This window comes from Hydra viridissima, unplaced genomic scaffold (assembly GCF_058129835.1).
Source record: "Hydra viridissima isolate aposymbiotic clone 2 unplaced genomic scaffold, HvirCarnegie_v1 scaffold_3, whole genome shotgun sequence".
NCBI classification, from domain to species: domain Eukaryota; kingdom Metazoa; phylum Cnidaria; class Hydrozoa; order Anthoathecata; family Hydridae; genus Hydra; species Hydra viridissima.
Genome location: NW_028324302.1, coordinates 8,369,195 through 8,383,022, shown reverse-complemented (window position 1 = coordinate 8,383,022; position 13,828 = coordinate 8,369,195). Strand labels below are relative to the sequence as shown.

General features: G+C 29.2%; 1 protein-coding gene across 1 annotated transcript in view; it reads right to left on the bottom strand.

Moving 5' to 3' along the window:
* LOC149890848 (phospholipid-transporting ATPase ABCA1-like) overlaps window positions 1-13,550 on the bottom strand; it is a 32,709-nt gene extending 19,159 nt beyond the window's left edge. The window contains exons 1-4 of the mRNA XM_090083342.1: window positions 13,298-13,550; window positions 13,051-13,153; window positions 12,381-12,513; window positions 4,112-4,239 (exon numbers count right to left, since the gene is read on the bottom strand). Of these exons, the coding sequence (XP_089939468.1) occupies window positions 4,112-4,239; window positions 12,381-12,513; window positions 13,051-13,153; window positions 13,298-13,360 (427 nt within the window). The 5' untranslated portion in view covers window positions 13,361-13,550. The remainder of the gene's footprint in view (window positions 1-4,111; window positions 4,240-12,380; window positions 12,514-13,050; window positions 13,154-13,297) is intronic.
* Between the last annotated feature and the right edge of the window lie 278 nt (window positions 13,551-13,828).

Below are 13,828 nucleotides of genomic sequence, written 5' to 3'. Positions count from 1 at the left end.
TTAGGGTTTATTTGCACTTTGGCAGTAGTTTTTACCTTAGGAATTGTCGAGATTTTCACGCTATGCATAAGCCAAGCCAAACCACGCTTTAAATAGCAAACCAATATTTTGGTTTATAAAATAAAAACGGTACATGTAGCAGTTAAACAATTATAATAAAAATTGTTGGTATTACATAGTGGAACACTCATGTATCCATAATTTTGAAATAGTGACCAAATATCACAGTAATCGGTAATGTTTTGAGGTATAAGTAGCAAAAAACTAACAAAATTTAAACTAAAACTGCCATAAATCCGTAGCCCGTGAACCAATCCGACTGAAATTTTATCAAAAGTTTGGTGTGGTTGTAGGCAACATTTGCACCAAATTTTATCAAATTGTATAGAGTGGTTCTCATTCTACATGTGTTTTTATTGGCGAACTATGAAGTCAATTTCACTCAGTTTGAACATTCAAATGAAGTTATTTTCAGCGGACAAAATAAAATGATTTCAAAATTTGCATCACAGGGTACCTTGATATGTACGCTATTACTCCATACATGTGGCGTTCTTGGGTCAGCTAGGTTGGCATTATCGTGATCCACGCTAACCGTGGATCACGATAATGCCAAGGTTATAATTATGGGAAATAAGTCTCTTCTGCCGTTGGTAAAAAAAAATAGTTACATAATGATTAGTAAATAAAAATATCAGTAACAAGCATGCAATCTTTTAGGATTTTTTTTTTTTACCTATTTTTAAGAGATTTAAACTGGCCTGTGAAATTTTAGATTTTTAAATATTTTGTAGCTATTTCAAGCAAAACAAAAATCATTTTCTAGTTTGAAAGTTTTATATGAAAATGTGTTAAACGAGTTGTCTTGTTGCTATGTTTATCTTTTTGTTTTTGGTTTTTACTTGAAAATGAATTTAATGTTTCACTTTATCTTTTCTAATTTTTATGATTCATTTTCTGTGTAATATACTTGGTATATGCTAACCCAGCACATCTTAAAACCTTAAAAATATTAGGGCAATTCCACGTAAAAAAGGAAAAAAAATAAATAAATTTCACGGCGACATATAATAATTTCATTAAATTTATTTTCCAACTATTTAAGAATACTTTTAAGAAAAAAATTTATTAAAAAAATCATTTTTTCATGCTATAACATACTTTTAAAGTTATAAGGGTTATATGAGCATTTTTTGACGTTTATATATAGTCATGTTGTGAAGCGTTGAAAAAGGTTTCAGTGCTGTTTTTTTAAATAACTTTTACTTCTAAATTTGACTAAAAGGCAAAATTAAACATTATGCATAATATTTTTTATAAAAACGAACTCTAACTAGGTCTATAAGTAGAGCATGCTAATTAAAACAAGACGTTACGACCGTCACAAAAAAAAGTCGAAAAGTTTTTTCTATGCTTCGTATCAAACTTTTTAAAGCTACAATCATGGTAAAAGTAAAGATACTCATACATATTTTATCATTGTTTCAAAAAAAAAATAATCAAGTGCTTTAGATCACCATTTCAACATGTTACTAAGTACGTTACGGCCATCACGAAATGTTTGTTTTTCCATCACGGTTTCTTGACTTAAAAAAAATGTTTAAGCGCGAACGATTTAATTTATTTCAAACGATATACATCATTTAAACCATGTTATAATATAAATCAATTTTGTTTATTGTTTAATTTGCAGTTTGTTTATTCATTTTATTGCTAAACTTGTTAAAGTTTTTTTTGAAACTATGAATAACTAATTTCAAAAAATTGCGAAATGTTGTAAATTTTTATTTACAACATTTCGCGGGTTTTTAAAAAAAATTGTAACGGAGCATATATCACAAACAGCAGCCGTTATATTTGATAACATTTAAAATGCCAAAGTCAGATGCTGAAAGATCGAAAGCTTATAGAGCAAGAAACAGAAAAGCTTTGTTAGAAAAAGAAAGAAAGAGAAGTTATCTAAGGCAGCTGTTATTGACACCAAGAAGAAAACAAACAAAAAAATCAAGCGAAGGTTCGTAACCAAAGGCTAAGAATGAAAAAAAAAACTTGATTTCAATGCTAAAGTCAGTCTAAATTCCACACGACAATTCTCATTACTGCAAATCGTCAATAAGAAAGGCATTAAACAAGTATTTATTATACTAACATTTTTAATACAATTGCTTACACATAATTTGGGTTTTTTTATATCAAAAAACATTTTTAGGACAAAACAGGCTCTTCCAAAGTCTCCAAATAAGAGACGAACTATTGTAGAGCAGTTGGGTACTGAATATGGCCTATGCACTGCTAAAGAAACACATTGAGTTCACTTCACATCAGAAGAAATTAAAAAAGTAAAAGTATTTTATGAAAGAGAAGATATATCAGTTATGCCTCCAGGAAGAAAAGTTTGTATGAAAATCGACGGAGAAAAAGTTCAAAAGCGCTATTTAGTTATGAATTTAAAGGAGCTGCATGTATTGTGGGGAGAGTGCTAGCAAAACAATTCAATTGAGTAAGTTTTGTGAATTAAGTCCTCCATACATTCTTACGTGCAAAGATACACCACTTGAAATATGTGGTTGTGTTTATCACAGTAATTTTACTTATTTGTGTGCTGCTTTGGCAAGTAAAATACCTTTTCCATTGTATTGCAATAAATGGTTAGAAAATTATGTATTGTGCAAGCCCCCAACGTACCAATGTTGGATAATCTAATGTTAATTGTGTTGTGTTAGTAAATTATTGAAAGTTTCTTTGCCCGAAAACGGAGACATGGATACCTTAATCATCTATAATTGATGGATTAAAGAAGATCATCGCTGTGTACTCAGTCAACATAAAAAAAACATAAAAGGTATTTTTAAGCATTTCCGCGACTATTTACTAGAGTTTACTTAGCATCATCTCACTAAAATGCACCAGTCTGAGCAATACCGCAGTCAAAAAGAAAATCTCGAACCAGACCAAATTTTGATACACTTTGATTATTCACAAAACTATACATGTGGTTATCAAGATGCTGTTCAAGCTGCTTATTGGTCGCAGTCAACTATTACCTTGTTTACAGTTGTAATTTATCGTTACCATTTAGAGCCGAAATCAGTTGTAATAATATCCGACGATGATAATAAATCAAAACGCGCCACTACTATATATTTAAGTGAAATATTTGACCTCTATTGCATTGATTATATAAAAAACGTTATATTATGGAGTGATGGTCCATGCACTCAATTCAAAAATAGATACATGGCCAAATTCATACAACATTGCTCTGTGAAATATCATTTTCAAAGTATAGAATGGAACTTATTTGCTACCTCTCACGGTAAAGGAGCAGTTGATGAAGTTGGAGGGTCATTAAAGCGATTTGTTTGGAACAGCGTAAAATCTCGTAAAGTGGTCGTCTTAAACGCTAAAGACTTTCTCTTAGCATCAAATGGGTGCAAAACTTATGTTAGACTTATCAACACAGATGATATTAATCTAAGGTGGGCCTTAATAGCTGATAAGATAGAAGAAGCGAAACCCGTTACAAATATTACTAAAATGCATTTTTGGCAAGTAAAAAAAGGAAAGTTTTTGTTTTCAAAATTCTCTAATATTTTGTAATGGGGCTGCGGAACAATTTTAAAATTTATAAGTAAAAAAAATTTACCTATCTATGATATTGCTTTCCTATATTGGACCCCCGGCTCCGCAAAACATTTACCAGGCGTATGAAAGTGCATACTCCTAGGTATTGAGTTGTGTTAAATAGAGTTAATAAAACAATGTGTAGTTAAAGAACACAGCAGAAGATTTTTTTTTTCACTGTGTAGATGGCTGCATAAAGATTGACAAAGTTTATTTGTTTAGACTTGTCAAAAAGTAAGCGTTACGACCGTCACGCTACGTTAAGTTGATTTTTCAAATAAGTTGAACACTTGAATGATTTAACTTTTTCATACTAAATTATATGATAGTATTTAACATTTCTGGAAATTTTCATGTAAATACCATTCTTGGTTATTTTTTAATGGCTAAAAAAGCGTCAAATGTTACGACCGTCGCTTGAGTGGAATTGCCCATATATATAATCGTCTTACTAAATAAAGCATCATAGCAAAAAAATTATAAATACCTGCAGCTTTAAAATCATCAGTAATATTATTGTAAATCGATGCAAGGTTCATGAAAAAATCTTGGATCTTCTGTAAAGCTGATGCGTTGGTAAAAATGGGGCCCAAAATTTGCACAAGCTTGTAGAAACTGAAAAAGAATGCATATTTTTTTGCGCCATCTTAATATTTTTAATGACTGTCTTTAATTTAGGATTTAAATTTTGTTTCTGCCACAAAAGGTTTTGCATTACAGAAATTTTTCATTGACCAAAGTATCAATTAAACAGTGAAAAAAAACTGATTGATTTTTACTTACTCAGCTTTACTTTTAAAATAATTATCTTTTTAAAATGTTTTTTGTGTATTCTTTTATATTTTTTTGCTACATTTTTGATATATTTTTTCGGTAAGGATTAACTTTGAAGTCGTAAATCTCGAAAGAAAAAAAGTAACAATTCCATCACAAACATTATTCCAACATTTGTTGTTGTTAACATTGTTGTTGTTAACACTCGAAACTAATAAAAGAAAAATAAATCCGCTGAATTCGAAGCTAAATTAAAAGAAAAAAAAACTTAATGAAAAATAAAAAGTTAAAAAAAAACAACTTATTTCAAAGTTACTTATTCCTTGTTAAGATAATAAGCTAGAATGACGTTAATAAAGTTTGGTAAATTTATGTCAGCTTATTTTAATTCTGATCTATTTACTTATGATTATTATTTATGATATGTTATTGAAAAAAAATTTTAGTTTTTTAAAAATTAAATAAAACGTTTACAATAAATAATGCAATCAAACAATTAAAAAGAGTGCAACAACGCATGAATATCTGAAATGCAGTTTATCATTTCGCCAAAACTTGTTTTTCTCACCTTTTTAACTTAGTAACTCAGCTACGTATGTCCACTGGTCCTGTATTGATAGTGTCCTGTAAAAGTAGTCCACTGGTCCTGTATTGATAGTGCAACTTGCATCAACGAGTTCTCAATAAGCTGACTGTGCACACTTTGGTCATTGGAATTGACAAATTTCGTTTGGTGAACGATGACTTCGTTTGTACAAATACCATTCTAAATTTTTGGAATATAAGCATGAGATGCTTTACCATAAGAGATTTTTCAACTACCCGGTAAAATCCACTGATGCTTTTGGTAGAAGTAATCCTTGACGTCTGTCAGACACCTCTACCAAAAACAGCGTCCCAAATGTGGTTCTGTAGACCCAAAAACCAAATGATCCTGCAGCCAGTGATCACGATGATTGTTTCGATTCGTCAGTCTCGCCATCTATTGGATCAGCATTCTCATCTGAGCCTCCAAATGTTGTGAATTTTCTTTTAAATGCTGCTCACAAATCTTTCTCATAAACTTGCACAATCAAATAACTGTTTTTCTGGTGAGGCAAAACTCTCTAATGATTTGTGACTGTATAAAACCAAAGTGCTGCAGGTGCAACATCAAAATTAATTTCATTCAAAAAAGTAAACGATGTCACACAGCTTGACTAAAATTGTCAGCATTGTAGGGGAGAATCTTAATGAATGGGACGATTATTGAATGGAACAAACTCAGATTCTTATACAAACATCGATGTAAGGATATTCAAATTCCTGTAACAAAGAATGATAGAAACAAGAACTCAACTGACCGATTCATCCATCCTATTGCTCTATGACCATAATGACAATGAATGTTATTGTATTTTCGAATGTAAAAAGTAATTTTTAAAAATGTTTTTTTTTCTGATTTTGCAGCAATTTTTGAAGTTATGGAAAATAAAATTCCATGCTTAAATAGATAGCAGTCTCTAGTACTACAGTGAGTAAAACATTCAAGCTTAATTAATGGTGTTTTTGGCGTGACTAATCATTTTTGGATAAAGTGATGAGCATATTGAATGGAACAAAGTACTACCTATTGAATGAATTTAACAAAGTATTACTTACAGCTCAGCAGAGGGATGCTGCAGTCCCTTACTTTTATCCCCATTGGTAATGGGTATTATTTACACACTTTTATACTGCAATATTTTACTTAAATAAAAATAACTAAATATAATATTCTAAAATGTGAAAATTCTACTTTGATTGAAATTTATTTAGAGTTAAAATGTTTAAAGTTAAAAATATTTTTTGTGTGGTCTTTATGTATGTATCTATATATTTAACTACATTTACAATTAATAAATTAATTTGAAAAATGATTGAATTAAATACGTTTATTTTTAATTCTTTTATGTTTGTCCCATTCAATGAGACATACTTAATGAATGGGACAAATGTCATGCTCCAATAAAACTCTCTTTTTACCAATAGCTAAATGTAAATCCAATTTTTTTGTTTTACTATATAATTGAGCAAGAGTCGGTGGTTATCAAACATATTTAAATATATATATTAAACAATTTTATCTACGTTTAAAAAGCATTTTGCAAAAACTGTCCCATTCATTGAGGTTTTCCCCTAATGCCATCTCCAAATATTTTAGTTTTGATTATATTTGTTCAATGAGGATGGTATGTTATAGATTGTACAATTTACAATGTTTGTCACTAATTGGTGTCTAGCTGCATATTGTAAAACAGAGAAATAGTCATTGAACTCTACAAAAAAAGAAAATACTGTGATATTCTCGAAAAGAATTTCTGATGCAGAAAAAAACTTTATCAACAGTTGCGATACTTGCTCTTGGTCTATAAGTTAAAAACACGGTCATCAATGTAATATTTCGTTCATAGATTTTTTCCGCATGTTAATGCCTTTGTTAGGTTGGCACGGTTCCTAAAAATTGCATTTAGCTCATAACCTGAGAAAATCTTTTAGGTTGTTGAAAGAGTAAAAACTTGTAGTTGGCAAAAAGGTAAACACCAAAAATAAGGATTTTTTTATGGCTCAAATGACAACTCAGTTTTGCATTTTTAAAGCATATTTATTGATTTATTTTCTTTAAGTATATCAAAGACATTTTTTATATATTTTTGACAAAGATGTTTTAACATTTTATATAACAGGTATTTAACAACCATCAATTTAAGACAAAAATTCTTTTTAGTTTGAAAGGATTAGAATCATCTCATTTTGAAAGGCTAGTAGTAATAATTTTTCTGGTAAAGTTCTTTATTTAATAAAAAAAAATCCTTGTAAATAATTCGCATATGAGCAAATTAAGTGGATGTTTTACATGTGTTTGGCATTGAAGTCTGGTAAACAGTGTTTTAGCCTTGTTCTATAATTTGGATTTGTGGAGTCACATTTAAATCAATCCCAATGAGTTTGAAAAGTGTGGTGGAGGGCTTCAGTAGCCTGTTCTCTGTAAATTCCAAACGAGTATCTTTTTCTCTGAATGAAATGCTCAACATGATAAAAGATAGCATGATTTTTTGGGGTTGTGCTAAGGTCGGCTAAAAGAAATTATACTTAGAATTCTTGACTTTTTTTCTGATAGTTGAAACACAATTTTTTTCCAAAACATGATTCAACAACTTTGTTAAACTTATGCAAAATGTCAATTATTGGAATGGCTTTGTGTGCTAAGAGATTTTCAACACATTGAAGATGATCATCAGATTTTTTCAAAATTTTTCGGCAATTAGGACCTTTGAAATGTCCACCATGTTAAGGCTGAGGATAAATGTGATGATTTTTCAGCCATTCATTTAGAGAACCAAATACATTCTTAAAATATTTCAGAATGTAGTTGACAACAACAGTCATTTGGTGCAGTTCTATAGGAGGGATAATATCAATCACAAGTAAGTTGTCAAAATTTGTGAGCAAAATTGGAAGGTGAACCGTGTTTTTAAAATACTTTTTTGATATCTTTTTCGGCAGTGACATAGCGATTGAAAGTAGGGATGGCAAATTTTCGGCTTCATTTTAATTCCAAATCGTCGCATTAGAATTAGAGGGTTCTATCTGCTTTTTTTAATTATATCTATCTGCTTTTTTTATATTATAAGAATTTGTTAATAAAAGTTTTAATTAATAATTAATAATAAAAACATAAAATTTTTAAATTTTGTAAATAATATTATCAGTTTAATTATGAAACATTAAATAACAAAAAAGACACATTAGCTATAAAAAATTGAAAGTTAAATTCTATAAAAAAATTCGATAGAACCCTTTAATTCTTATGCGACAAAATGTATGCGTGAATCTCAAAAATTTTTCAACTACTGTTTAAATTAATGAAGCTTTTAAAATACAGAAGGTTTATTAAGCAAACTTTTTTTACAGTTATTCAAAGTGGTTATCGTTTTCTCAGTAAAAAATTTATTTAGAATTATATATATCTGATAAAGAAGCCTATGTTGAAATAGTTTAAGAACTTTAGAACTTTATAAAAAAATTTCGAACTTCAGTAAATACTTTTAACCTATAATCTATAAGGGTAGAAAGTGTAACTTCTAAAACTCAAAAAGAAATGTGGTTATATGAAAGTGGTGCCAGAAGAGGTAATCACCTTCAAAAAGCATATGATTATATACTATCTATACGCCCAACAAGTGTGGAGTCCGAACGAGCAAATTCAGCGGCTGGGTTTTTATGCTTAAAAAATCGAACGCGATTAAACGACGAAATGATTGACGGTTTCAGTTTTTTAAGGTGGTACTTTCAAAAATTAATAAAATTCATGTATACTCATTTATATTCATATTATTTTTAACTATTACTTTTATTTATATTGTGTTATCTTTTTAATGTATTGTTTTATAATTTAAATTACTTAGGTTCATTAGTAAATGAACTATTTTAGTTAACTAAAAAATGAAAAATGGTTAATTTATTGATAATATAATTATATTATCAATAAATTAACATGACATAATTATAAAAATTTATTGGTAATATAATTATATAATCAATAAATTAATCATTTTTCAGTGTTTGATGAGTACTTTGTTCTTCACATGCTTCACCTCCAATAATAGTTTATGCGTCCTAATTAATCCCAGGATTTCCGGAGATAAATTTCTCAATCCCGAAACCCCAGGATTGAGAATGTCCGGGATTTTTCCATCCCTAATTGAAAGGTTTTTTGATTGATCCAATTGTTGTTAGAAACCCTGTTAGATGCAGATCTCTGGAACTGATGTTGCACTAGCAGCACGGATGCATGCTGGAGTGAACCTGAATGCCACAGATAATGTTTTCAAATTTCATGTCATATGATAAAACAAATTTTAACACATCTGCATGTACAAGATCCATTAAGTTTTGAAATTGTCGTAAGTTTCAGGCAAATCCTTGCAAACCGCAACCAGCAACTGTTGATTGACACCGGAAGCTTTAGGTCTGTTTTGGCAAAGAAGATTTTTTGAGAATAATGATGTTACTGATTAAGAAGTGTCTGAGCTCACGATATTGCTCAAGTTCCTAAGCTCACCTTTAAAAATCCTCCACATCCATCAATGCCCATTTTGGTAATGTGATTCAAAGGAATGTCTCTTTTGCTCAGCATTTTCTCATAGACCTCTCTGATATTTTTGCATTGAACAATTGTTTTCAAAGATGTAGTACCTTTCTCTGAGTCACATATCATAGATATTATTACAAAATAATCAAGATAATCTTTGGTTAATTTTTATAATTTTTCACGGAAATTTGATTTAACTAGTTTTTTGCCACTAATGTTTTTTAAAGTGGATGCCAGCTTAAACATTTTGTTGTTATACAAACCAGTATTGACCTGAACTTGTACCATATATTCAACTGTAATGCTTGAATTGGCCCTGCTACTTTCAGCTGTTTTAAATGATCCTGAAAAACAAAAAAATAATCAAAGAAGAAAAAATTAAAAAACTAAGGTGATATGAAATGTTTGGTAATGAATTACATTTGTACCTAATTGGACTGGAAAACAATTTCCACCAGAAGCTTGACGGAGATATATTTTTCCCTTCGGAGAAGCTGGAGCTATACAGAGAAAATATTTTGCAATATTTTCGAAGCCACCTGGTTTTTTGATGCTAATTCAAACAGATTTTGCTGAAGTGTTGATTTTTTTACAGAAATGATGCTTTTCCTTGCTAACACTAGTCAGACAGCTTGAATAACGTTTCTCTACCTTTGGCATTTCGTTTTTTTTTTTGTCTGAATTGGTTGTTGCAGTGATTGGATGAATAGCTTTCCCTTTAACTCTTGCAACGTCATAAATTAAACACTCACTAATGGTAGTTTCCTGTGTTTCTTTGGATGGTTTTATAGACTCAAAATCAAAAAGATCTGGTAGTCGAGCAAAATGCCCCTCATTTCTGATGGATGATTTGCAACTTTAAAAAACATCTTTTGGGATACGAGCATTATCAAAATCAATATTTTTTTGCTTAACAAATTCAGTGAACTCTTTTAAAACAAATAAAAGAGCCTTTTTAAAACAAATAAAATTCATATTGAGCCTTTTTAAAACAAATAAAACTCATATTGAGCCTTTTTAAAACAAATAAAACTCATATTGAGCCTTTTTAAAAGAAATAAAACTCATATTGAGCCTTTTTAAAATAAATATAACTCATATTGAGCCTTTTTAAAACAAATAAAACTCATATTGAGCCTTTTTAAAACAAATAAAACTCATATTGAGCCTTTTTAAAACAAGTAAAACTCATATTGAGCCTTTTTAAAACAAGTAAAATTCATATTGAGCCTTTTTAAAACAAATAAAACTCATATTGAGCCTTTTTAAAACAAATAAAACTCATATTGAGCCTTTTTAAAACAAGTAAAACTCATATTGAGCCTTTTTAAAACAAGTAAAATTCATATTGAGCCTTTTTAAAACAAATAAAACTCATATTGAGCCTTTTTAAAACAAGTAAAACTCATATTGAGCTTTTTTAAAACAAATAAAACTCATATTGAGCCTTTTTAAAACAAGTAAAATTCATATTGAGCCTTTTTAAAACAAATAAAACTCATATTGAGCCTTTTTAAAACAAATAAAACTCATATTGAGCCTTTTTAAAACAAATAAAACTCATATTGAGCCTTTTTAAAACAAATAAAACAGGCAGCTCTTTGGCTTTCTTCATGAATTCTTGTTAGAGGCATTTTTTGAATGATGCGTTTTGTTCAAAATTATTGGGTCGGCATGTCTCTCAAATGCGCCAAATTACCTCTAAATGATTTTGACGTAAATTTCGTATCTCTTCCGATCAAAATGATTAATTTAAATTTTTTATGCTATAAAAATGCAACACTGACTTGTCATTTGGGTCATAAACTAACCTTATTTTTAGTGAAATTTTAGGTGCAAGTTTCTCTGGCATACTTTAATGCCTGATTTTAAGGTTTTCATTTTTGTAAACTACAAGTTGTACTCTTTCAAGACCCAAAGGATTTTCTCGTGTCTTGAAGTTAGGGCTAAATGCAATTTTAGGGAACCGTGATGGCATTTGCGATGTAGTTATTACTTTTTTTTTATTATTTGAGATTTACGACACTAAAGTTAGTCCTTACAAGTTTTTCGACATCTCTTTATATTTTTTAAATATTTTTCATACAATTTTTAAATATCAAAATTTAGCATTTTTTAACTAAGCAAAAGTTAGAAAGAGAATTTTCTAAAAGACTGCATATTTGAGTGTAGTTTGTTATTAATTGGCTCCTAAAAGTAAAAGATCCGACAACCCTGTTATATTAATGGATCGTTTTAATATTTTTCTTTCTCATAAAAAAAGTTCTGTTCAAACTTTCTGTTTCGGCATTTAATGATCGTCGACTTACCCGTATATTTAGCAAGATTAAAATATTTAAAACGGGGAAAAAACAAAGCATCAAAAGTGTTAAACTAATCACTTATATCAATGTTAAGCCAAATATTTGTACCTATTAGTAATTGAGGAGATCATTGAATGAGGTAAATATTTACCTTAAGGAGATCAGTGAATTAGGTAATTATCCATATAAAGGAGATCAGTGAATGAAGTAATTTTTTGTAAATTATCAGCAATTACTATACACGTTTTCACAAACTTTTAAGCAGAAAACATATGCACCTTAAATCGTTACAAATGTGGTTCAAACGATGGAAATTTCAAAAAATAGTTTTAAAAAAATGCTTGTGAAAACCTCTTTCACAAAAATTTTTTGAATTGAGAAATTTTTTAAACAAAAAAGTAAACTGAAACTTATGAAAAAAATTAAAGTTGGACAACAACTGAATGAACAACAAGAACGAAAGGAGCACATGAAATAGTTCACTATTACAAATTGAATTTGAAAAAAATGAAATAATTTACGTCCATTGAGTCTAATAAGAAAAACTAGGTAAAAAAAAGGCTTACTTGGTTTGACTTAGGTTTGGTACCTCCTGTGGCTTAGTGAATATTTTATCAACCCTGTAATGACAAATTAGAGAGTGAACAAACGGTAGAAATCCGGCAGATGGAAGAGCTCTCGGAATAAAATAGATGGAGTCTAAACAGTGAAAATAGTCAACATATTTTCTGGAACGAATTAATAAACTCCTATACTTTATATAAGACTGATATTTTTGGAATTATCGCAAATTCTATTGAAAAGAAGGTTATCGAGATTTTTAATATAATTGATGGACTTCAAATAAAAAATATTGCTTTAACATAAGTGTTTATCAGAAGGTTTATTAGTTGAAAAGTCAGTTTTATCATCATCATCATCATCATCATCATCATCATCATCATCATCATCATCATCATCATCATCATCAAGTAAAAGACTTTTTTTTTGTCATATTTATTTTGTCATATTTATTTTATTCATAATTTAATCTATATTTTATAATATTTATATTAATAAAATGTTGAAATATATTTTTTTAACTGCGAGATTGAACCTTTTGGTCCTTAAGTATTTGGCTGTATCTATAAAGAATTCAAATGAATTGAAGCATTAAATAGTTAATACAAGTAATACTGATCTGACATGAAAATATCTTTTTTGCTCTGCAAATCTTGGTCATCTAGGGAAATTTACCTTTTGCATCCTCTGGCAAATATATTGGAGGTTTGGTCATGCGACTACCGAGTATTATAAGAAAAATAGTAAGAGGCCATACAACTTCGACAATGTTACGAAGCTAAAAAAGCAAGTAACTTATTTTTTAGTTGTAGTTGTTTCTTATGTTAAAAATTGGTCAAATTTTTTTTCTATATCCTACATGAAATTCTTGTTATAAAATATAAAAAAGCGTCACATTACAAATCAAATAATAGTACTATACCAGAGATCTTTTTCTTATCAAGAAGTTCTTCCATAGCAACAACTTAACTTTTGACCAGAACATTTTTTGTTTACCGGTAACTTTGTTTTATCTTTCAAAAATGTTTTCACAACATCAGTAATAAATTATGTTTAGAAAACTTTCTTAACTCCCCTTACACAATATCCATTTGAAAGTCTGATATTAGTAAGTTTTTCTTTCTTACTAAAAAACATTCCTTTTTTTTAAAGCTTTAATCCTACTTTTGTTTCAGGCTTAATTAGCGCGGAAAAAAAAGTTTAAATATCTGTAAGCAACTTAACAGTAAATAGATTAGCATTGTTATTACTCGTAATTAAACCTTCAAGGTTAAAAGAGGAGAAGAAATTTAAAAATCCTCTGGTTTTTAACAAAATTTACCAGGGATTTGTATAGTTACTCTTAATTAAGCTCAAATGATGGCTCACGATAAGTTGAAGATAACACAATAATACAAGTTTTATACGGTGTTAACTATCTTTATCAAAAAAATATTTATAAAATGAGTAATCG